We start from the raw sequence: 24,583 nt of genomic DNA on the forward strand, positions 1-24,583 counted from the left end.
TGAAAGCATTTGTGTCAGTAGTGCTAACAAGAAGATAAAACAGAGAAAGTCCATAGTTTTCAGAATAACAAGTAAACATGTGATACTTCTGAGCTCCACACGGATTGAAAAGGAATGAGAGATGTTCTGCAGCTGTACAGTGCAGACTGAAAGACAAGGACTTATTTCACTGTTGTCTCCCATTGGTTCTACTCTCACTCTATATGATACAGTAGCCCCATATTCTTTCTGCCTTTTTGCACTGTGGTACTCTTTGCTGTGCCATAATAGGTGTTGATGGTACTGTGGGGAGCATGTTTGAGTGAAACAAGGGGGCTGTGACTCAGGAAGAGAAACTACTGTGCTGCCAAGAGGTTGCTTATTTCCTCAGGAGAATGTCTACCTTGGAAAAGAAAAAATAGATGGGCCTAATCCAAATTTTGTCAAATGTAACAAATTCTGTGGATGCTGGGAGGTAGAGTGGGCCTGAAGGAAAAAGCTCCAATCTGAGAGTGGTTTTTCCTTTATTCAGAACAAAGAAGGAGGAAGGTTAGAAAGGAAGAAAGTACAAACCACCACCACAAATAACCTCAGCAAAACCAGACTACAGACAATCCAGATGATGAAAACTCCTGCTTGTCTTCATCTTTTCTGGTTGCTGTAGTGCAAGAGAGCTCCATTTTGTTTGGAGCCACCATTTCATGGAAGCCAGAATGCTATGGAAATTGCAGGTGGTTCTAACAGAGCAAAATTCTGTGAGTGTGTATTAATCTTGCAGCAGCTGCAGCATTTGGCATGGTATCAGTCTACCCAGACTGAACCCAGGGAAATGGTTCCTTTCCTTTTACTTTGTTCTTGTTGTTCATACCCAACAAAAGGATATTCAAGGGGCCAAGAAATAATATTATATAATTATTATGGTCGGGCCTTTTTCTCTTAATTATCTTTGTGTACACACTTGCTAAACAAGAAGTACAACAGGGCTGGAAAATCAGACTCAGACCTTTAAACCCCCAACTCTACTTTTTTTTTATCCAATGGAATATACTTTGGGTGAAGGAGCTATTGTGAGACATAGCAAGCAGTGCTGGAAAGGAAAGCAGTTTCCAGCTTCTGAGGCATGGTGGTCTTTCTGATTTTTCGCAGTTAGCTTATATAAATAATTGCCTCATCTGAATGCCTCTCCATTGTGGAGCTGCTTAAAGTAGCAACTTTGTATTTGTAAAAGGCTGAGTACATCATTTCTCACATGAGGCCATGTTTCAAAGTACTGAATAGAGAAATTAAAGAAAAAAACAAACAACACTAATATTCTTTGCAAGCCTCATATTCTTTGCTATAGCATGAACACTATAGCATTTATCCAGAGGCAGCTGCAGACCCTGCCAGTCTGTAAGAACAGCAGCTGAGAACATCTAAAAAAAGAAGGAATATATGAAAGTTGAAAATTGTGGTGAGGTCTTCTTGGCACCTTGTTTTTTCTGCTCAGATCATTTGGAAACCTACTGCTTTAACTTCCTTGTAAAGAAGCTGAATTAGGAATCTCCAGGTACTTTCCTCTTGGGACCATTTCTGTAAGTTATAAAAATGCTGAAGTAGCTTAGACAGACTTACAGAAAGGAGGTATTGTTTGATGAGAGTTGCTAGTCTATCTCCCATTGATGAAAGGAATGGACACATCTCCCTAGAAGAGAAAGGATCCTGCAATAGTTAGGGAGCATTAAACCCCTTAAAGCAATTTCAAGGGACTGTATGAACTCCACACGGAAGCATACCTCCCAGAAGTACTTGTATCCTTGCCGGATCCTGAAAAGAGATCTGACCCCGATCCCTTGTCTCTCACAAGCCTACTAAACTGGTTCTGCTCATTTAAGGATCTTCATTTCTTTACAAACACATTTTAAGTGACAGTTACTTTGAGAAAATAAAAGAAGGCATTTTCTACTTTTCATTCATATCTTACATGCATACACGTGCAGATGTTTCCTCTTATCTTGGAGGTTTAAATGTCACCAAACCTTTGTGAATAATTTGCCAATTAAGAAAAAAAAAAAGCAACAGCACAATCAATCGTTTCCAACTTCTCCCAACTAAGCCCAAACTCAAAAAAACATTTCCCCAAAATAACTCACTTGTGTTAGCTTATGCAGGTGAGAAACTTTTGACAGTAAGAACAAATAGTCTATAGTACTATAGTATCCATTACATGAGGGAAATGTACCCTAGGTATTTCTTATATTCATATTTATGTAGATCCATCTAGTAGAGCAAGAGCCTCACAAAGCAGGGTGGGTTGGCTAAGGGTGAAGATGAAAGGGGCCTGAAGACTTCAAAAATATTTCCTAGGCAAACCGTACACAAAGGAATCAAGAGATTATGTGAAGAGCAAACACCAACCTCTCACCATGACAGCCAACCCCATTCTGTACAGTTACCTGAATGCCAGCCGGTTCCTAAAATAACAATTGATGTCGCTTTCTTTAATGTTCACTGGTGTTTAATTTTTCAAGTAATCAGTATTTTAAAATATACATTCAAGTGATTTTGAAGATTGCTATACAGAACCAAGAGGTGTTTTAAGGAAAAATTAAGCCATTGTGATGTTCCATGAACCATTCCCAAACTGACATTCCTAAAGCATTGCGAAAACTTTTTAAGGCAAGATCAACAGCTTATAAAATCATATTCATACATTTGCATAACTGTTAGGTTCCCCCTGGCCCTTCCATACTCCCCAAATCTGTTGATTTATTGAGAAAGACGGCCTCATCTTTATTTAACATAATAGAGATTACATGCATATATATCAGTGGAGTACTTGGGCTGCAGTGCCTAATGGCCTTCTGATATTTTTCCTAGATGCAAGTCCAAGCACAACGCAGTTCCAAAATTTATGTGCATGCTACCAAGCACGCAATTGGGAGCTGTGCTAGCATGGAAATTGCTTATGTTTATTTGCACCTCTCGATTTAGTCATTAGAAACCACCAGAGAAGAAGAAGATAACAGTTCTGGCACGGATCTATCAGTAACACTTTCTATTTTTTCCACTTCTGTTCTCCCAAGGCTTTTATTTTTTTCCCTCTGTTCCCCAGCCCTGGGAATGGCAGCTGAGTGAACTGGGAGCTCCTCTGGGTGCCGGCAGGCCTCCAGCTCCAACCTCACCCTTCCACGAGACCGCTGTACCTTTTAGAGCAGGTTTTAGCCTAACGTTGTTAACAAAGGACCGTCAGTACAACAAAATTTCTACGTTGTGGGGTCTGGAGAAGGGCGCACAGGGCGACAAATGGCTCCGGTGGGCCGAGCGGGCAAGCGGCAGCGCTGCCCTCAGCCTTCACCCCAGGGACCGACTCGGCCGACCGCCTTAATTACGCCCACGGTGCTGGAGCCACCTGCAGGTTCCGAAGGGCGAGAGGCCCCCCGGGGCGGCTCACAGCAGCCCTTCCCGGCCGATGCCCACAGTAGCAATTCCCGCCCGCCCCGAGGGCAGCCCCGCCGTACGGGACGGCCCATCGCGCGCGGCTCCTCGCGAGGCCGCGCGCCGTACCCGCTGGCGGAGAGCCGCTCCCTGGGGCGGGGAGGGGACGGGCGGCGCGGGGAGGCGGCACCGCTCTCCCACCTGCTCCCCCCCACCCCCGGCGGCGGCGAGGTTAGCGATGAGGCGGCCGCGGGGAGCGGCCGGAGGAGTTTGTTCTCTCCTCGTCTCCCCGATGCTCTGAGCCGGAGTCTCCTCCTCCCTCCGGGCTCGCACCGGGGCTGGATGCTCCGCTCGCTCCTCGCTCCGCAGCCGCCGCCCGATTCCCGCGAGCCATGGAGCCACCCGCAGCCGCCCTGGACAGCACTCCTGACCCCGCCATCGTGCAGCCCCCCGGGAGCAGCCCGCCCGTGCCTGCCCGGGAGCAGCAGCAGGAGCAGCTACGGATCGGGGAGAGCGGGCGGTTCGGCGAGGGGCCGGAGGACAGAGGTGAGCGCTTCGCACGGTTCTCTCGGGACGAGTCCCGTCACATCCCCGCTCCGTCCCCGGGCCCCTCCGAACCGGCATCCGTTTGTCAACCTGCCTCCAACCTACCCCGGGTTTTCCCTTTCCGAGATATTTTTATAAACTCCCTTCGTGGTCGTTCCCACCTCGACCGAAACTCGCCTGCTTGCCGCGGCGCTGCGCGGGAAGAGCCGCTCGGCTGTGAGGGGCGGGCAGGGCGCTGCGGTCCCGTCGTGGCACTTGCACTACCCCTGCCCCACGAAACTGTTGTTTTGTTATTTACCTGGTTGTCTGACCAGGGATGGAAAGCCGCCGGCTTCCAAACCGCGTCAGTTAGCTTTCAGCCTTAAAGGCGCTGATTTTGGACGCCGTTCCCTGTGTGCGTGGCTCTTGGCTTACCTGCTGCCCCCTGGGAGCGCCGCCAGCTGCCGTTGTAACTCTCCTCCGTAATGCCTCCATAACGCCTCCAGGCTCCCGATTCACGCAATTTGTCTCCATTTTTATTTCACATACCAGGCTTAGCATCTCTCTTGCATTCCTCCTTCCACTCCCCCCCCCCTTTCTCTCTCTCTCTTTTTTTTCTTTAAGCATCCCAAAGTCACTTCCACGTTCCCATCATACATGTAACCCCGTATCTCCTATTCTTCCCCAGCTCTACAAACTCCTGTTGTGCTTGCTTACATCTCCTGGGTGTGAAGTAGGGCAGCAGTGGGGAAGAGCAGTCACCGTCTTCCTGGCAGGTTTCAGTCACACTGGGGGCATCCGCTTCCCAGGGGAACCTGGCTGTGGCATCCGATGGCGGAGGACAGACATCTTGACTCAGGGCAGTTTGAGGCTTTGGTTCTATTCTAGATCATGAGCACCACAGATTTTGGTTGGGGTTCAGATGTGGATGTTTAAGTGCAGAAATTCTTAATTTGTGCCCAGTATGACAGAGCTAAAGATGAAAGCTGGCCATCTTGGTATGATTTCCTATAAGGGAGAATCTGATATACATAGCCTTATCTCTTCCTTGGAGTGAGAAGAGACTAAAGCTGATTCTATTTCTTTCTCTGTGTTCACACTCTCTCGTGGCCTTTGCAGTATCTTTTTCTCATCACTTTTCCTATAGTCACCAATTCCATCTACAGGCATAATTCCCAGTCATTGTAGAGGAAATCCTGGTATGCTTTTTGCAGGTTGTCCATATTGAAATTGTTACAGTCTGTCCTTTTAGACTGTACTGTTTCTAATGATCCTTTCCTATGAATCATAGCAGATCCAGTTATAGAGATGATACTTCCATGTTTGCTAAAAATAAAAAATAACCTCAAATTTTAGAACAAGATATTTACTCTTTAAGATGCAGATCCAGAATGAGTGGTAATTTTTCAGACGGGGTCTTCTAATGTCTTAGATGAACAATTTTCTGTTTGCCTTATCTCTTCCACAAATTCTGTCTTGACATTTTAAAATGATCTCTTAGCCAAACAGAAAAGTACTTCTGGTAAGTCAGCATATGGTAAAGAATATCCTAGAATTGCTTCACAAATATGCCAAGCTTGTGTTCTGCAACTGTGAGGCAGGTTTTTTCTACTTCTGATTTTTTTTTTTTTTTTTAAAATCTGCTAATATAGGAAGGTACTAAAAATAAAAAAATAAAAATCCAGTGGATTTAACCAGCTCATGATCTCTTCTTTACCTCAGGGATGTCTGTGTGTGAAATAAAATATTGGTAGTAAAAACATCCAGTATGTTAATTTTAGAATGGACGAATCTTAGCAGTAGATATTAGCTTTTCATTTCTGTTGTAATGCAGATTGCAGGTTCTTTCAGAATATCTTTCAGCCTCCAATGGTTGCTTAAAATTTGTTTTCTTATGGTCAGTGGAAAAAAAATTATGGAGGTTTACTTTCTGAATTGTGTTGTTGTGTGTAAATTAATGAGCTGGTGTTGATTTGTGTTATGTGAATCCTGCTATGGGTTTGGCAGTGATGTGAATGAGTTTGTATTATTCCATGCCATCCCCTAGGACACTCCTAAAAACAATGTGATCCTTCATTTTGGGATTAAAATGTTAAATATGGTAAATGTATTTGAATTCTTATAGGAAGGAAGGGATCACCTCTCTGATAGCTGGAATATACCAGCCATTTTGAGAGAGAGAACGACACACACACACACGGCAGAAGTGGTTCTGTTTTATAAGGATTGCAGTCTCTGTTGTACTGGACATGTGCTTGACACATGAATAGCAATCAGGAGTTCTATGCTAGCCATGGGGCTTATTATTCATTTCTCAATTTAATTAGGATACTATTTGATTTGTAATTATCAACTGTATATGTTGGTCTTCCCAGGTAGTAGTGAGCAGTAGCCATGAACTGTAGGATGTCTTTAAAGAATGAACCAGGTGAGGATGTCTGCCATTCTCTTCTGTGTTTATTTCAGATTTGAGGTCTTGGTAGTCAGAATTGGCTTAGGGAAACCACCTCGTTTTGCATTCCAACAAGATTTGGGCCTTAATTTAGAATTTTTGAACTGGGGAGAGTGGAGAGGGGGGAAAATACCACAAACATAAGAAGGTGCTCTCTGCATTATTACATTAGTAGAAATTAATTCTTTATTTCAAGATCTGTTTTTAATGACCTCACAGCAGATAGCAATTAAACTGTATATATATACTGAAAAAATATAGGTGAAACATTGCAAAAATACAGGCCCATTCCTTTGCACGAGTGAAGGCAGACTGTGTAAGAAATGGCTGTGCAGTCCTGTAAGGGACTCAGACCTTTCAGAGTTGTCATCTGGTAGATTTCAGGTATTAGAAGAAGAACTCACGTAGTAAGAAGCAAACACTGTTTCATAATAGGCCTTCATTTTTTGTTCATAAAGAGGGCAGCGTGTAGTACAAAAGGCAGGCAGTATTTTAAGTTTTCTGAGAATACAGGAACAGCATTAAATTCTCCCAGTTTCTTTCTGGACTCTCATAGAGAAACTCTGTTCACTTTCCTTGCAGGAATAAAAAAGTGTAAAACATTTTTCCAAGAGGGAGTGGATGTGACCAGCAAGACTTGGATTAGAACTGGTCATTCTGACAGGCTTGAAATGGCAGAATAAAATCTGGTGGCTGAAATTGTTCCTACCCTTGGACGCCTGCCCCCCACTGACACATGCTGCCCCTGAGGCAGAGATGGCTGATCCACTTCTGCATTGATTGCAAAACCAATGCAGTTTACAGCCAGCGTATTACGGTCAGTTGAAATTAATATCTGGTAACATTAACGGACTGAGTGAAGCATGATGTAGAGTCAGGAGCACACCTATGAGCAGATCGCTTGTCCTCACCCTCAAGTGACAATGAGAGAAAGACTGGAGATAAAACTGGGGAAGGTGAGGATATTACAGCTTCAGCTGTTAGATTGTGATCTGCTTCTGTTCTCTAGCCCTTGCCTAAGGTGTGAGACCAGATGAAAGACTGCATTATTAAACTGGTGTTGTGTACACTGGGGGCAGGCGAGATAGTCATCTGAGAAAAGCCACCCACAATTCCTGGAGTAATTCGTTAAGAAAGTGAAAAATCATTGTGCCTTCTCTTACCAGCTGAGCAGATTTGAGTTGCAACTTGCTGGTGAAAAAGAAGTATTTGTGTGTTTTAAATGAAATAAGTATCTTCAGCAGGAAAGAATCTGGATGGGATAAACAAGACAAGCCTGTTTGGTTATGAATGCAACCCAAAAAGTGGCTTAAAACCCAGGCTGAGAGAACAAAAGCCAATTAAAGCAATTTTATTTTATTTTTTAACTTGAATTCTTTTCTGCTATTTAAGACAAGTGGAAAAAAAAAATCCACTAATGGAAAGCATCAGTAATGAGAGAAAGCAGTCCTGTTTGCTTCTGTTAGCAGACTTTTACCCTGATTGCAGTAAGGTCAGAATTGTTCTTCAATCAGTCCCTAATGCAGCTTCTGGTTGGAGATGCATTCTTGCTATGTGGGACTGTGCTTCAAGGGGTCTTTTCAACTGTGATAGCTTTGCTTCTAAGGAGTGCCTGCTTCTACTTTGATGAGCAATATGCTCACGTATTTCCGTGCATTGGTAGGTTACTTCTCAGAGACCGTCAGACCTGCATTTTCCTCCTATGTTTATTGTGTTCAGGATCCTGAATTCCTGAAATGATTTTTGGTTTCAGTGAGTGTAGCATTGGGCCCTTCATTGTGTGGATGTAAAGGTGGAAAACAGTGATGGAAATTTCTGTTCACTGCTGTACAGTTGCAGTGCTCTTTTAAGTGACTGAGGTGCAAGCTTTCTATTCTTTGTGAAATCAAAACAGCTTGTGTGTGCTTTGCTTGCTTACTCATACATTTTTGATGGCTTCACTCACCTAACCATGATCGTGTGAGGAGGGTTTGATTCTGTATTGATTCTAACAGTAATATAGAATGTGAATGTGAGATTTAGGTCTGAACTAACGCAGCTGTGCCTTTAAAAAGAGCAATGTATTGTTCATACCCTCTTTGCTTATTGCTTATCAGGTTTACTAGAAAGCAGTACAAGGCTAAAACCTCATGAAGCTCAAAGCTACAGAAAGAAGGCATTGTGGGTTTCCTGGGTCTCCATTATTGTCACACTGGCTCTTGCAGTGGCTGCTTTCAGTGAGTATTGGGAATATTTTAAATCTTCACACCTCTTTCTTTTTCTTTTCTCCTCTATTTTTTTTTTTTTTTTTAATATATTTTTTTTCCTTGCATTCTTTTGGGTTCTCAGAATTTCTCAGAATCTTTATGGAAGCTTTCTCATGTTTCTTTGCAACTGCTGAAAAGATTTCTCTCTGGGCTGCCTGTGTCTGCAGAGTGCTTATGAATTAGTAAAACTGTTGGTTTTTTTCTGCAAAGAACAAGGTTGTTGAAGGTCAGAGAAAGAAACAGGAGATGTTGATTCCTGCTAGCATTTATGCATGTGAAATTGTTCATTTTACGGAGTACAGTAAAAAATCATTATGCACTGAATTGCCTTTAACCAAAGAGGTCAAATAAGCCTTAATCCACCTGGGATTCATAGTTGCAACAGTATAAGAAATATTAATGAATTATAAGGGGAAATATATAGTTTTTTTACTTGGCAGGTACTCGAAGACAGCGTTAACGTGGAGGAACAAAACCAGCCTCTTGTTAAGCTGGTGGTTTTCTATAATTCTCAGGACATATTGTCTATTTTGCCTTTACACAAAGAATTCAGGAAAAAAGAACCCAACGCATTGAACCAAAACATCTTTACTTTGAAAAATATATTTCTTGTATTTCAAAACAGGAAAAAAATACTGCATTGTCTAAATAAAGATATATTTTAGTTTAGTGCAAAAATGCACTAAATTGTCATAAAAACAAAAAGAATTGTGGAACCTGGATCAAAATGTTTGCAATGGTATGTTCTCTACTTAAAAGGGGGGGGGGGGGAACACAAAAAAACCCATGATTTTTCAGCTTGATAAAGGCAGACTTGCTTTTTTGTTGTGGTTTTTGTTTGTTTTTGAAGCTGCAGCAGCATGTGTTTTATTATCCTAATCTACAGCCTTCGACCTGCTGCTGGAAGTTGGTGTCAGCTCCCAGGAGGCGTTATTAGAATCTGACCAAATGGTCTCTGAAAACTGGACGTACATGACTTGGAGCAATTTTAATAGAAATTCAGGTACAATAGCCTGATTCAAAAAGCAGAGAAAAGAGCAGGAATGCTTGAGAGCAAAATCTAGCACTGTAAAAAGAATTTGAATATTAACAACAATGCAGGACAGCTGAATGAAAAGGCTCTAGTCTGTCTTTTGTACTGAGGAAACTATGTTTTAGAACAAAACAATCTTAGGGAATATTGAGAAATGGCTTGATTTTGTCAGAGTTACAAAATATAAGTACAAAATGGGCAATAAAACACTCAATTTCTTTTAAAAAGATATTTTTAAAAAATTAGGCTGCACGGAAGCTTTTTATTTTCTGTTTTACTTATTTGTGGCAATCATAGTGTTGAGAAACTACAAAAAGAAACCCAGAAAAACAACCTAGCAATAAAGAAGGTGGTCTCTGCCTGCATGCACTGTTTCTGCATGTTCAGTTGCAGTGGATGGCATTGAACTGCTGAAGTCAGCTGTTAATAGCAGACTGATTTTTGAATCTTTTCTTGTGATCTGATGGGGCTGAATTTGTGAAGAGCAGAGGGGGAACCAGCTGAAGTATTGTTAGGGCTTCTGCTATTCTTAACATTAAAACTTTATAATATTTGAAGAAAATACGGTGGTTCATCGTTTTGCTTCCCCATGTCATCTTTGCAGTTCTACTCAGTTTATTGTTTTACACTGGCTGAGTTCACCCTTTTTACTGTCCTTTTAGCAGGTTCCTCTAGCCAATCCATGGGTTGGGAGGCATGGCAGCTTACCAGAGTGGTGTCCTGTTTGATATAAATAACGAGTTGTCACTTTGGGGTGTCTGACACTGCCAGTTCTTTGCAAACACCTGCTATTTAAAGCATCCCATTTCCTTTTTACCCCTTGTCTGTGGTGGTAAGGTGTTAGCAACGTATCCCTGATGTTGTATTTCAGTGAAAAATGGGGACCTGCTGTGCTAATTGTGTGACTGCACTGTCTGTTCTCTTGCAGCACTGACTGTATTCTCACTGCTCTTTATGATTTCCATAAAAAGTCTTTATGTAAATACTTACATAGGCCTTAAAATACTTTCTTCTAATGTAACTTACAACACTGCATTTGCAGCTGCAGTTGAAGTCATAAAGATACTTGGCTAGGGAACTGAATTACTTGATAAATGCAGATGAGGCAATGGAGGACCTGAAGGGTAGGAAAAATTCTAAGGGGAACAATGCTTGTTGCATGGTCTGTGTGCAGAATGGGGAGATGGTTCAGAAATCTCCTGGTTCTGTTTTTAACTAGACTTCGTTCTGTTTCTAATGGCCTGCCCCTCTGTATTGGGCTTACTCTTAAAAAGACCTTCTGACCAAAATTTCCACACAGAGTACTGTGGTGTATGGAGGAGCAGGATGGCTGCTGGACAGCAGGTCTCATTTGGGTCTCTGGGTGTCTTTTCGTGACATCTTTCTGCTGCTCTTTAGAACCTATATTCCTGATGGGACATTGCTGGTGGCAACTTTTTGGTAACTGAGGAGGATGGGAAGCAAATTATTGAATGTGTTTTATTTTGGGAGTTAAATGTGTATAAATTAAAATGATGATATTCTTACATATGCTTGTATATATATATACATATATATATGTATGTTTTATAATTGCCTCAGGTGATTGGAATTTGTTCTTTCCGATACGGGCTATTTTGTGGGTTTAAGTACTGGAAGGGAGGAGGAGAATTGTTGATGTATGCATCAAAGTTGGGTTTGTTCTCAGCATTTAAGAGGTTGAATTAGTCTAGTTGGGTCTGGAACAAATCGACTGCTTAAGGGAAAATGAAACTGCTATCTTTTGTTCACAAACGTTGAGAAGTAGAACTTCCATAACAGCAAAATCAGGGTTTTCCTTCAACTGAATGAAAAGATCTCTTGCCATCAGGCATTTAATATACTTCATTTTACCACAGAAGTGCTGTACTTTTAAAAGACCACTTGGAAGCTTCAGCAGTCTCTAAACACTGCTTTCCCATCTCTAAACACAACACCTGCACTGGATGGTAACTGGGATCCCTTCAGCTCTGGGTGCTGCTGAAGGTATTGCTTGCCAGCACGTAGTTGCACAAGGCTTCTGTGAAGTCCTTAAATACTTCAGTTTGTAAAACTGTTGTTGTCAGCAGAACCTTATGATGTTGTCTATAGTGGCTGTAAGTTAGGCTTGCTTAGGATCAGTTATGCATATTCTGACATTTGTGGGTTTTGTGCAATATGTTTACGTTCAGATACTGAGCAATGCCTGACAGATCAGTCGATTTCACTTTTCATTTCTGTGTTGCCTGAAATATCCATGCTTGTGGAATTATCATCGAGAGTGGATTTTGATCCTTTCAAATATGTAGTCAGAAACAGAGCCTAAGCACAATAAAAGTTACAAAGATGAATGTTGGCTTGTTGCTCAGCACCCCAAGTAGTAATGGAGTAACCATGTTGATATAATTACATCTCTCTGATATACAGTAACCCAAGAGAAGAATGTTAGCATAATAAAACACTTTTAATGCATATTTGTGTGTACTATAATGGTGCAATCTAAATCATTTTGTAATAACCATAACTTCTTTCTGGAGCTGCAGTACTGTAAGTTCATAGTGAGCCTTGTTTCAGTGTTACAATAGAGAATGAGGGATTGCTACAGGTGGAATGGAATTTCTGTGTTTTGAAATGTTACTCTTTGTGTCTTGACATTCCTGGTACTAAAGTCTAATTCTGAAAAATACACAAGTATGGCTTTTGCTGTTCTAGTTTAGTTTCTACCCGAAGACCTAATCTCTGATAACACTACAAAAGCAGAAAACATCTCACATTCTCTCTGGTATTTCTTGTCCAGCTTAGATTTGTGATTCACAGAAAGCATTCTGTTCATTCATCTTCTTGATTTGATTAACTAAAATTGATAAAATTGTTTCCCAATGAATGGAGCAGTCATATCAATATACCACAACAACGTACAGACAAAATTCTGCACTGAATGCCCTCTTTGTAGTCAGAGGTTGGGTAGATTCATAGTCAGAGCTTGATTTAAAATGTATGCCTGCTTTGTGAAGGGTGGCTGTCGAGAAGGAACTTGGAGACAGCCTATCCCAGTGTGGCTGCAGCAGGCCTGAATAGGCTCTGCAAGTGGATGCATCACTGAAAAAGCTGACATTGGGCTATTTGCAAAATGCTGAGGAAAGAGCTGTCAGAAACCAGAAAGTTATTTTATTAAAGCAAACTTCCATGTTGCTGAAATTAGAGAAGCACGTTGCTTGAAACGCGGGGAGAAAGAAGTTTGGGGTTAGGAATTCCTCACAGTTCAGATGGCTCATGCTAGTTCAGATTCTCTACATTCAAATGCCTACAAACATTAGAAAGTCTGGATCCAGGCCCACTTTTTTTCATTCAAATAACTAAACCCAGCCATCATATCACATTTTGGCTCCCTGTAGGACGTGTTTGCTGATTCTTCTCCCCTGTGATGTTATTCTGATGCAGTGAAAATGGAGTTACATGGGAGAAACTGAGCAAGTGAAGATGTCCTCTGGATGCTCAGATGTGGATGTTGTGGTGTAATGCCTCATTTCTCATCTCAGGCATGCTGCCTATACAACTGAGTTGGGGGTGGCTATGTTAATTTATTAATGAATGTATCATTTTCCCAGTGACCTATTCCTGATGTTGCTTGAAAAAAGTTAAATATATGAGGACTTTCCTTCATGTTTGCACAGCAGCGTTCTCTGGGCACAGAGTGTTAGCATACAGCGCTAACAGAAAATGTAGATAAAGGCTCATGACTCTGAGGCTCTTTATTTTGGATGTCCAATTCAACATTATTTAAAGGTCACTGAATTTTGGAAAAATGCTGGGCATTCTGAACTCAGACCTGTGTAACAGTGTGTCAGCTGTGTACCTGAGCAGAATTCTCCAGGATCCCCAATGGCATGGAAAGTCTTGGTGTTTTCTGTTCTGGGAGCTGCACAGAATCGCATTTCTCACTCCTGAGGGTCTGAGTGCGTTTTCAGAAAGTTACATTTTAGGACAACACCATTCAGAAACTTAAAACCAAATAAAGGGGCAAAATACAGAGTAGAACTATTGTGTGATAGTATGCAAATTCCTCGTTTTTCATTTCTCAGGGCAGTTAATTACATCAGCTACAAATAGACAGGTGCTTCAGGACTGTAGACTCCCAGAAGTGTTAATGAAATATACAGCTTATGTTCCCAAAGTAAAGTTCTGATAATGGTGACACTTGTGTAGCTCTGTTGACCTCATAGTTGCATCAATACAGTTGAAAACAGAGCTTGGTCCTGTATTATGTTATATGTAAGATGTAAAGGACAAAACTCAATTACCTGTGCAGCACTGGCAGAAGACAGCCTTTTGTACAGGTCAGACCGCACTTCAGAACAACAAAATACAGTTTTCATTCACTGAAAATGAAATGAGAAGCAAGTAAAAGGGCCTGTCTTTTTTTAGGCGTACAAAACTCCAAGTGACTTTCTTGGTAGGAGAAAATAGCATATGGGTGTCAAGTTCAGGACTGATAACTGTTGAAGTGTAGGTCGAAAATCTGCAGCGCTTCACGCGTCATGACATTTTTTACTGAGCTGACGGGCAAATTGTGACAGAAGCCTGTGAGATCTAGGTAGTGTAGATACAGGATGGGATTGTATCTGTATGTTTAAATGGACAAAAATTGAGAAATTGTTGCTGTGCTGGATGTTTATTGAACCAACTGAGTTCATTTTTAAATGCTAACCTTTAAGGTGTAACACCCTGTTCCTTTTTGAAACGTAATAATTCCTTGATCTAAATGGTGACTCCTTCCTGCTCAGAGAAGATGATCTCCAGGAATTAAACTTCAGTGCTGATGCTCAGGGAAAGCGAGAGCTGTAAAATCATTTCATAAAGAATGAGGAACCCTTGAGTGTGCTAAGCTATTTAGTGTACAAATCACAATCACAAGGCTGTCCCCTGTCCTCCTGTCTGTCTTTGCTGAGATTTAGAGGATTTTTTGTGCAAAGCTGTGCAATAGAGCAGGGCAATATCTAGTCCTAAATAACTGTAACAGTTATTAGCATCTACTGCATTATATAAATCCTACGCCATATTAAAAATATATTTATATATTTTCTGGTTTGTTTTCTTCTGCCAGAAATTTTCAAATATTAATGTATTCTAACTTAGTAGACATCAAAATGTCTACTATATCAATTTTTAAATAAATGTTCTGCTTTGGTAGGCTCACCTCAGCTCTTACTCACTGTGATTTATCAGTAGCAGTGTTCCTTTTGCTGAAGGTCTAAAGCCTGTTACGTTTTAATACTTTCTGAACATAGATTTTTATTTCCAACTTGCTGGAGGTGACTCAACTTGTTTCGGTTTGTGAGGAGGTTATTCTTTTGCATCGTTGTCTCAAAGCTTGCTGAGGACACAGATGAACAAGTCCAAGCAAGTCCTGGTCAATGCTTTGCCTGGAGAACTGTAGGAAGAACTTAATAGCAGTGAAATAATCCCAAGGGCAGTGCCTGCTTCCTTACAACGCAGCTATCAAGTATAGCTCCCAGCAGATCTTTGCCACGTTCCAGTAGAAATACCATTGGTTGACAAATGTGCTTCTAGTTGCCAACGCTAGTGATGCACTGGTGGTGATGATGGAAATGAGTGCTTCTGAGAGGCTGAGGGTGTGTATGAAGTGGTAGTGGAGAAAACTGGGATAAGAAAGGGTGGTGTTTCACCAGGTGGCACTGCCTCTTTTAAAGTTGCTCATCCAGAGTTAAGGAAAGGACACTTCTGAAAATCCACCAGCAAGATCACAAAACTTGTCTTGTAGCTCTTATTTCTTACATGTTATGACAGTTTTAAAGAAGAGGCAAGTTAATACTAATCTTGTGAAAAATGAAGTTTGATAAGTTAATCTAATATTTCATTTGAAAATATTATTTATCACTATAAGTAAACGTAATAGATGCCCATTACCCTCTGTCAAACTGCTCTGCTTTTCCAGTATGGTGGTAGATGCATTTCTGGCACATTGCAAAATAATTTCTGTAGTTTGGTCAGTCCATTACTGTAGGTGATCAAAAATGTTACACAGATATAAGTCGAAAACAAAAATAGCTAAAAATACTTTTTTTTCTTCTCTTTTTTTCCATTGAGACAATGGTACTGAGAGATAAAGGTCTGCAGTTCTGATCTCTGATTTACGTACTTAGATTTTGATATCCTGTCAAGCCACTGTATTGTCAATTGGTACAAATTATTCCAATTGAAAGACAGGGAGACTTTGTTGCGTTGTATTAAAAGGGCAGTGCAACTGAGTGGAATTAGTTTTGTTCCAATAAGGATTATCATAAATCTTTGGCAAAGATGGAAGCCAAATATCTGGAGACTGAGGAAGGCAAGGTAATTTTAAATAAAACATTAACTTTCATTTGCAAATCAACCTCCTCAAAAAAAAGAGGTCCTATGTGACTTTCCTGTATGATCTGTTACTATCTTGTGCTCTTTGGATGTGCATAAAAAAAAAGAAAGAAAAGAGTTCAAGGAGGCAGATTAGTCAGTGCTTAGTCAAAGAAGTGACCAGAAATAACCAGCTGGTATTTTTTTGCTAGACATAAATTGTAGAGGAAGGGGGATAGTCTGACAAATATCATGAAAGTAGACAAGAGCATTGTGCCTTCCAGGAACTGCTATGTGAAAGTGGCTTTTAATGGTTGTAACTGCAAGCTCTGACTTTCTGGAGAGATCTCTGAGCCATTTCTAAGTTAGGTGCAGTGCTGAGATAATGAGATCTTCTGCAGAACTGGATCTGTAGCTGAATCCCAAATGAAGAGTTTTCATCAGATCTCTGTATCTTCTGCTACTGAAGATTATGCATCAAGGAACTGTTAAGTACAATCCATCTTCTCTGTATGCAAAGGTGAGGAAAATGTACTTCCAGGCTCTTTGTCCTCAGATCATTTTTTAATGAAACATATAAATGGTGAAAGAATGACTGCATTTCCCTGAGCTCTGAAAAGAAAAACTCTCAAATTTTAGAGGAAAGATTTATTATCATTCAGTGGGAGATTTAATAGAATGCAAATGCAGTCTGCAGTTCAGCTAGGATCTGTAACTGGGAGAAATAAAAGTAGTTTCCTGCAATCTCCTGCTAGGCCTGATAGAGTATCTGAATACTGAAGTCTAAATTAGAAAAAAGTTCCTCAAAAATGATATTTTATGGAAGCTGCCTAACTTATGTGTGGGATCAAAAGAATGATTTGTGATCTTTCCATGATAAGGATGCTCTTTCAGAACTATGAATGGCTTCAGATATTTAATGACAGATTGGTATTTGGTACCATTAAATCCTCATTGAGTACAAATTTAATGAATCATGGAGAAGTGTTTCTAAATATTCCATGCAAAACAGGACAGAGCTGAGTGACACCATCAGACCTGAGCAGCATTATGGAAGTTGGTAACAAAGCTACTAAAGATTGGAAAGGTGAAAGATTGTTTTCTAACCCTGCAGCTGTTCCTTGAGGTGGTGGAAGATCAATTCCTGCTTGGCAAAGAGGTTAGGAGAAAACTGCCAAGCAGTGCAAGCAGTGAGGCGGTCTGTGCTAGCATTGTTCCGTGCTGATCAAGTTGTATGCGCACACTGCTGGGGACATAGAGAGAAGGTGAAAGGCATCAGTCTTTGCCTGTTGTTTTGTGAGAGTGTGAATGAGGGCTGGATGGATCACTGCCTACCTCCCAACTTGTTAGACCTCACTGTTCTCTGCCTTGCTGCTGCTAACGTATATCAGACCATAATGCCTAACTGTGTGGAACTAATAGTACCCAAAAGGGCCAATTCGTTTGCTCTTCAATGTGGCACATTAGAAACTAATAATAAACTCTGTATCCTTTTCATTTAGCATGACTTGGTATTTCTGTGTGTAATTAACTGCAACAATAAAAGGAGAGGTAATTTAACAAGTCTCTCTCTAGACATGGAAACATAGGACAGCAAATTAATTTCTACAGACTGTTAGTTAAGGAAGTAAAATTCATTATGTGCTTTTTACCATGTGAATTCCGATTGTGTGAAGACTGTTGCTATTGCTTGTGCATGGGGGTGAAAAAAAAGCGATATTAAGACAAATGATCCAAATGATCCAGTTTTGTGATTTTTGAATCCCGGTGAATGCTTGGGAGAAACCCTGCTCCCTGGAAGAGATTCCTGCCATTCTCCCACTAAGAGGTGTTTGTTGGGTTGTCATGTGTAGTTTCCCTGCTGAGAAGCATCTGATGGATGAAAACAAGGCTTGGATTTAAGGAATAATGTGGCAAGTGGTGCCTAATGGCCTATGGAGTTTTTGGGCTAAGGATCTCCTAAATATGCTTATAATTATTTAAAGGGGGGAGATCTTCAGTTGGAGAAAATTTACAAGAAATGTTGACATTCATGGCTTGATATCAATTTAAAACAGATTTAAGCTTTCATAAGCATTTTGAAAGGCTGAGGAAAATAGGTGAAATAACACTAACTCAATTCACAGTGATCTTGCCAAGAATTTACTTCAGGGACTATTCTAGTCCTGGTCGTAGCCCAAGCTTGCTTTGTAGCTTTGGGAAAACTGTTTGCTTTACTGCTGCAAGCTTATTCACCATCTGTACACATCAGGTTTAGGTGCATGAAAAGGTAGATGAATTTTCTGCCAAAAATTGGAGTTTTTTGCTATGTAGTTGATGTGTTTATGTGTATCATATGTCTATGGAAAAAGTGCTCTGAATTTTGCAGTTTTAATTCTAGGAAGTTCTTGCTTTGTCTCGGTACTACTGATTTGTGAGATAATTTCTGTGGTTTGTTGAGGTTTACCTGGTGAAAGCTACTTCAGCATTGCAGGATTTGTTGTGCTGAGGTGGTTGCAATTGAACACATTTAGGAATATTGGACTTACTGCCTGGGCAGTAGTAATTTTACAAAGTGTGCAGTGGAGTGATGTGTTTCGGTTGATGAATTTTGGTTTATATTGCTGTTGTGCTCCAAGGCTGGCTAGCCTGGTAGATTCATCAAGAATATGAGGTAGCGTATGATAGCAAGTTGGATATTAGGAAGAATTAATTTCTTCACTGAACAGGTATTGGAACAGGCTGCCCTGGGAGGTGGTGGAGTCACTGTGCCTGGAGGTATTAAAGAAAAGAGTTGATGTGGCACTGAAGGACATGGCTTGTTGGCATGGCAGTGATGGGCTGATAGTTGGACTTCGTGATCTCAGAGGTCTTTTCCAAAATTAGTGATTCCATAATAATCCCAGTAGCAAAGTACCTCTTTATGGGCATGGATTTCTTTTCTTTGTCCTCCTCTCGTTTGGTTGACAGTAGAGAAGGGTAAATGTTATTAATGTTGCTTTTTCAGTGCTGAGAGAACTATGCTTCTAGTTTTGCTCTCAGAAACAGTTTTCACTGGCCAAATAGATTTTGGAAAGGATTTCTTATAACTTACAACTGCTGTCAAATAAATACCATAGAGAAATGCAGTAAGACAGGAGAATTCTGGGAAATACCTGCCTTGAATTTGAAGTGCAGGGAGGATTTTGATGGCAAAGAAGAGATCCTTATGGAAATTGACTGTTTATAAAGTTTTTAAGTCTCTTTGAGCAGCAGATAAAAAGCCCTTAGTGTCTGCTGATTGTTGCTATGAACATGTTAGTGAGGCCCTGAATATTTACTTTTAGGAAATAACCCTTTTTTTCCCGTTTGACCTGAAGTTTGTAGTAACTTGTCATGTCAGCACAAGCCTGACGTTAATTTTTGCAGGGATGTACTAGGTTTGTTGTACATACAATACTTTTTTGGGTGAGGAAAACTAAGTAGCTTTTGAAAATGTGGATTGGAATTAGAGAAGCAATACAAAGGAGCTCCTAGAGTTTGAAGGACACATATTAGCACTGAACCTACTTTCTAATGGAAATTAGTAAAATGTATCCAACTACTGTGTGTGCTCAGGTAGGTCTTGAGAAGGTGTCAGTGTCACATGTGTAGTGGCTGCCAAGTCTTTGTATCTGTTTGCAGAGCTGCCGTCAGCCTCAGCAGCTTCACTATTCTCATACTCAGGGTCCCTGGAATGAAAGAAGCCAACGGCTTTTCTGATTATCTTATGGACAGATGACTTGAGTACTTTCAGAAGTGGAAGATTTTTGCTATTTGCTTTCCTGTAGAATATTTTTATAATCCTGGCTTTGTTGGTGTACCATACAGCTGTGAGCACAATCGGCTTTTCCTTTAATGGCAGTCTAAACAACGTGAGTGGTAGGTGGACCTGAAGATTGCCATGGCATTCTCATCATTCAAGAAAGCAGGCATGCTTCCAATTGAAAAGCAGGACTGGAATCCAGTTGTGTCTATGCTAAACAAAAGTAGAAATCTTCAGTGCGCCATCCTGATAAAGAGTCTCCAAACTTGGCTGTACACCACTGTAGAAACAAGCAAGTGATACGAGGAAGTTTTTCTTATACTCAGCCATCTTGTTTTTCCCAGGAGACAGCACCAAGGAAAACAGATTTCACAACTGGGTTGCAAAGCTGCAGGCGTAATAATTTGGTTGAACAAGCTGATGTATGTTATAAGGATGCAGGTGCTGTGATTTGGAGCAGTAGTATGTAGTGCATTGCTGAATATTGTGTGGAATAGAATTGCATCATGTGGACGCAGTGTTTCTCAAGATGCATTCTCAATTTCAGATAAAGTTAGCTCTCAAGAAAATTGAGACAGCTAGGGGTCAGGGTTATAAAACCATTGATTCACTCACATGCTGGTTGGCAGAGTAAGTAAGCTTACTTCTGGCTGCTAGTGAGACAAAACAAATTTAATGAAAAAACAAAAGCTTCCCGTGCTATCTGTTCCTGAAACACATTTAGGAAAAAAAAAAAAAAGGCACATTTGAAGGTAAATAATTGAATTTGCTGATGTTCATCCTGCTCAGTTATGTCTTTTTTTAGAATTTCTCATGCAAGTATAAATAGGTTATTTATCAGAAGCAGTGGACACATGAGGGCCTGACCTTTACTTGCAATGAATCTTTTTAGCTATCATCCAAGTGATGTATTTCGCAGTCATCTGTAGTTTAAGAAGTGATATTGCTACCTGAGCCTTACAGCCAGTTTCACAGCAGCATTATTTTGTAAAGCAGTTGATTTGATCTTCAGTATGAACGTGTCCATCTCTGGGGTGCAATTAGGAGTGGATGCGCATGGTGTCTTTTTCCTGTTGCAGTGGAAAAGGTTTCACATTTGCAATGAGCTAAAAGTGCAAAATAGTATGTTACTACATATTGCAAGAACAGCTTTTAGACCCAAACATTTACAGTGTGTTCCATGTTTTAATGTTTTGAGTGTACGTATAATGATTTCACTGGGAGGTTAGATAAAATGCGTGGAAATTAGTAAAATGTATCCAGTTAATGATAATGGATAGCTCTTACAGTATGCATAAGCCCTGATTTCACTTGCATGACTTTAATCAGAATTGATTGTGACTTTCACACCCGATGGTGTGAGCCTTGGGATACTGGAACAAAATGGAGATTGGGAAAGTCACAGCCTGTGTCAGCAACCTAGTGAAACTAAGAATTAGCCTCCTTCAAAGAAGGACCTTTTTGTTTTGAAGACTCTGCCAGTGAGCATGTGCTCATGCTTTTGAGGTGGGATTTTGGCTGAAGCCAAAATCTATTAGCATTATACCTGTAGTTTCACTGTCACTAAGCTGTCCTCAGATATCTGCCTCTAACTTCATCTATTACCTCGTAAATCCAGTGTAAGGTAATTGTTTTTGCTTAGGTAAATGACATTCTGCTTCTAGTTCTGCTGTTCTGCTGTTGGTTGGTCGCTGCATTTTTCTGTTATCACACTGCATTTGGATTTTTAGGGCTTCTCTCAGTTCTGGTCACTCTAATTTAAGGTAAAGATTATAAATGAATTAGATATTATTAGATTATATAGATTATATAGATTTTATATGACTGATGCAGTTTTTTGGTTTGTTCTCATGGATATTATTCACATCCTCTTCATGTACCTCTGAAGGATCATGATCTGGAGCTTTGAGTTTTTCTACAGAGGTGTGTATCTAAGTGTTGCTATTATGTACCTTAGAATCTCACGTTTTTGCAGTAAAATTGACTGCTAGTATGGCTATAGAAACTGCAAAAATAGAGAAGATACCTAGGACTTTGAAGGGGATGCTAATGTGACTGCATATGGTTTTCTTCAATCTCTCTTCTTAGCTCCACCTGTTAAAAAGCAAAAAATAAAAATCATTCTGATTTCTGATGCTGTCTTTTTAAATAATCTTCAGTTCCTCCTGCTGCTGTTGAATGGGATAAGATCACAGTTTCATGTTTCCATGTCAGCTATAGCTACTGAGTTGAGTTTGAGGTGGGGATGAGAGCCCTGCCCTCTGTCACTTTGTATAAACATCTTCCTCTTCCTTCAGTAGGTCCAGTAGTTCAACAGTAGTACCAACAGTATTAAGACTTCTATGGACTACTTGTCTCTCTCCATTAAAGACATTCCATGTGTCTCATATGTACTTCCGGGAAAGTTTTCTGCCTTTGGTTGCTCTGCTGAAATCTGTAACTGGAATGAATTGCTCTGTTAATAAATAATTTGCTGATCTGACTGCATTCAGACTCAGCAGTGGCATTAAACTCTAACTGCAAGAACAAAACCTAACCCTTCATGTCTTGCAATCATATTTTGTCTCTATCACCTCATCTGTCCCCATGCTTATTTTGGGAGAAATCGAATGGGTTCTTAGAGGAACGCTGTTTTCTTGTTTCTTTCTCTGGAAGGACAAAAGGTGAGAGCAAAGAGGGCTTGTACATTGGTACAAAAGTAGTCCTACTGTTACAGCATCTGAAAGCAAGGCCATTGAAAGTTGCAAATATGCACTCCAAAATTCAGGTGAATTCATATGTTTTATAATGGGCTCTGCTTCAGGGAATTTCTGACATTAAATTTTTATTACCTTTTTCTGCACTAGTGAGAGAATAGTGTGTTGTGGGGCAGTGGGGACTGATGAGAAAATGATGGAAAAAAGCAGTCTTTGATTTTAGTTTCTGTGATTTCTTATTAAATGCAATTTTAAGGTTGTTTTGAAAGGTTTATTATCTTTGACTTATAATGGTGCTCACTGAAACAGAGATGCAGCTGTAACTAGCATTGAGAATGTGGCTATTTTGTTTTAATGTTCTCATGTAGAGAATAATAGAAAACAGCCTTTTTTTTGTTTGTTTCTGTACAGTAAGACTGACTTTCTTCTAGGAACAAGCATCATGTTTCAGTCCTATGTTACACACTGGCACGCTCTATTTTCTAGGCCAAGTGTTTATGCCCTCTTGTTGCCCTTTTCCCAGTAGTAGATGGAAATAATAACTTTTTATTTCTGTTTCAAAAAGAGTGATTTACAAAGCCCATTAGCACCGCCCAGCAGGAAACGTGCTTCACATCACAGGCTAAGGGAGAAGGCTCCATTGCTGTACAGCTCATTTCATCTTTCCTCCTGCTTCCATCACTACAGACACACACTCAAGCAAACTGCCATTAGAATAGTGCAGGGTGTTGAGGATCAGTGAGTGGAAACTGTGACTTCAAATATAATGTGAAGGTAATTGCAGTGCTTTGTTTGCAGCATTTACAAGTGTATAGTCTTAGGTACAGCATTTAGGAGTATGCTGGACATATCTTTTATGTAAATTAGAACAAGGTTAAGTACCCATTTCTGTGTACGTGTCTGGAGGTTGACTTACCTCACATGCCCTATTGCTCCCTGCCTCCATCTACACAGGCTGTTTAAAACCTATGGCTAACATGCTGTGGGAAGCTGCTTTCGGTGGCTCACAGGAAATATAGATGTGTGGCAAGCCTGATTTCCTCCTTCTTTCATACGGAGACAAACTTTCCTCTACTTGGCAAAAGGAAAGCTAACATATTTTGGTTATTGAAAATTATTAGTCTTCCTTTTCTGTTCAACTTCTTGTTTGCAATGGCTTCTATGGTCTGGTTTTTCACGTGCGCTATTGCCCTGAGTTATGCAGCTCACAGTGTCTGCCTCTAGTGCCATGCCCCCTTCCACAGTTACTGGTGAAGGATCCAGAACATCGTGTCATTCTTCTGTTTTCTGAAATGATGATTAAATCTGAGCTGGTTTAGAAAATAACATAGTGATTCATAATGCTCTGCAGAGCTCATGTTGAATTTTAAGATTAGTAAAAATAGCAAGGGTGGCTGCTTTGAGCAACTGTCAAGTTTGTGACGCCAAAATTAATTGACAATTTTCTTTCTCCTCTTGTTTGCTTGGATTATAGAAAGGCAGAATTTAGTTGTATGGGATGGTGTGAAAGTAACAGAACCTCGCCTTTAGCCGGAGCTGGGTCAGTGCTGTTAGTCGTGGACTTCAAAGCCATTGTCATTGTTCAAATGGTTTTCAGCCCCAACAACTGAGTAGCTGATAATCCTAAAAATAAAATTTGGTTTTCCAGAGGTACTTGAGAAGTCAATGATTTTATACTTGAAGTTTAAAATTGAAAAAGGTTGAAGAAGGAGAAGCAATCTCATTCTGGAAAAGAACGTTAACCTCATGGTGTTTGCTGAGTGAGAGGCTGACTGTGTCCTAAGGCAGACTGGAGCTGTTTGTGTGCACTGCAGCCCCTGGGGGACTAATGGAGATGAGTGCTCCTCTGTGCATAGTGCCTCCTGACAGGGGAGAATGAGAAAACAGATGCAGTCCAAATACCAATTTTCTGTTGTTGTTCTAATTCCTCTTAAAAGAAGAGGGATATAAATTCAGTGTCAGGTCTGGTGGGCATGGTGGGCTGTTGGGATACAGTGGATAATTTGTCCCCTCTGGTCATTATTTAAATTTTTCTTTCTTTTCTTTTCTTTCTTTTCTTTCTTTTCTTTTCTTTTCTTTTCTTTCTTTCTTTCTTTCTTTCTTTCTTTCTTTCTTTCTTTCTTT

General features: G+C 40.4%; 1 protein-coding gene across 4 annotated transcripts in view; it reads left to right on the plus strand.

Annotated features, from left to right (window-relative positions):
- The first annotated feature begins 3,602 nt into the window (after positions 1–3,602).
- TMEM163 (transmembrane protein 163) overlaps positions 3,603–24,583 on the plus strand; it is an 83,821-nt gene continuing 62,840 nt past the window's right edge. Inside the window, exons 1-2 of one of the 4 annotated variants that reach the window (XM_042877670.1) lie at positions 3,603–3,942; positions 8,470–8,589. In XM_042877670.1, coding sequence (XP_042733604.1) covers positions 3,789–3,942; positions 8,470–8,589 — 274 coding nt within the window. In that variant the 5' untranslated portion in view covers positions 3,603–3,788. The remainder of the gene's footprint in view (positions 3,943–8,469; positions 8,590–24,583) is intronic. The other 3 variants (XM_042877669.1, XM_042877671.1, XM_042877672.1) reach the window with 3 other exon arrangements.

The sequence above is a fragment of the Lagopus leucura genome, unplaced genomic scaffold (assembly GCF_019238085.1).
Source record: "Lagopus leucura isolate 7727_CA_CO unplaced genomic scaffold, USGS_WTPT01 Super-Scaffold_100019, whole genome shotgun sequence".
NCBI classification, from domain to species: Eukaryota; Metazoa; Chordata; class Aves; order Galliformes; family Phasianidae; genus Lagopus; species Lagopus leucura.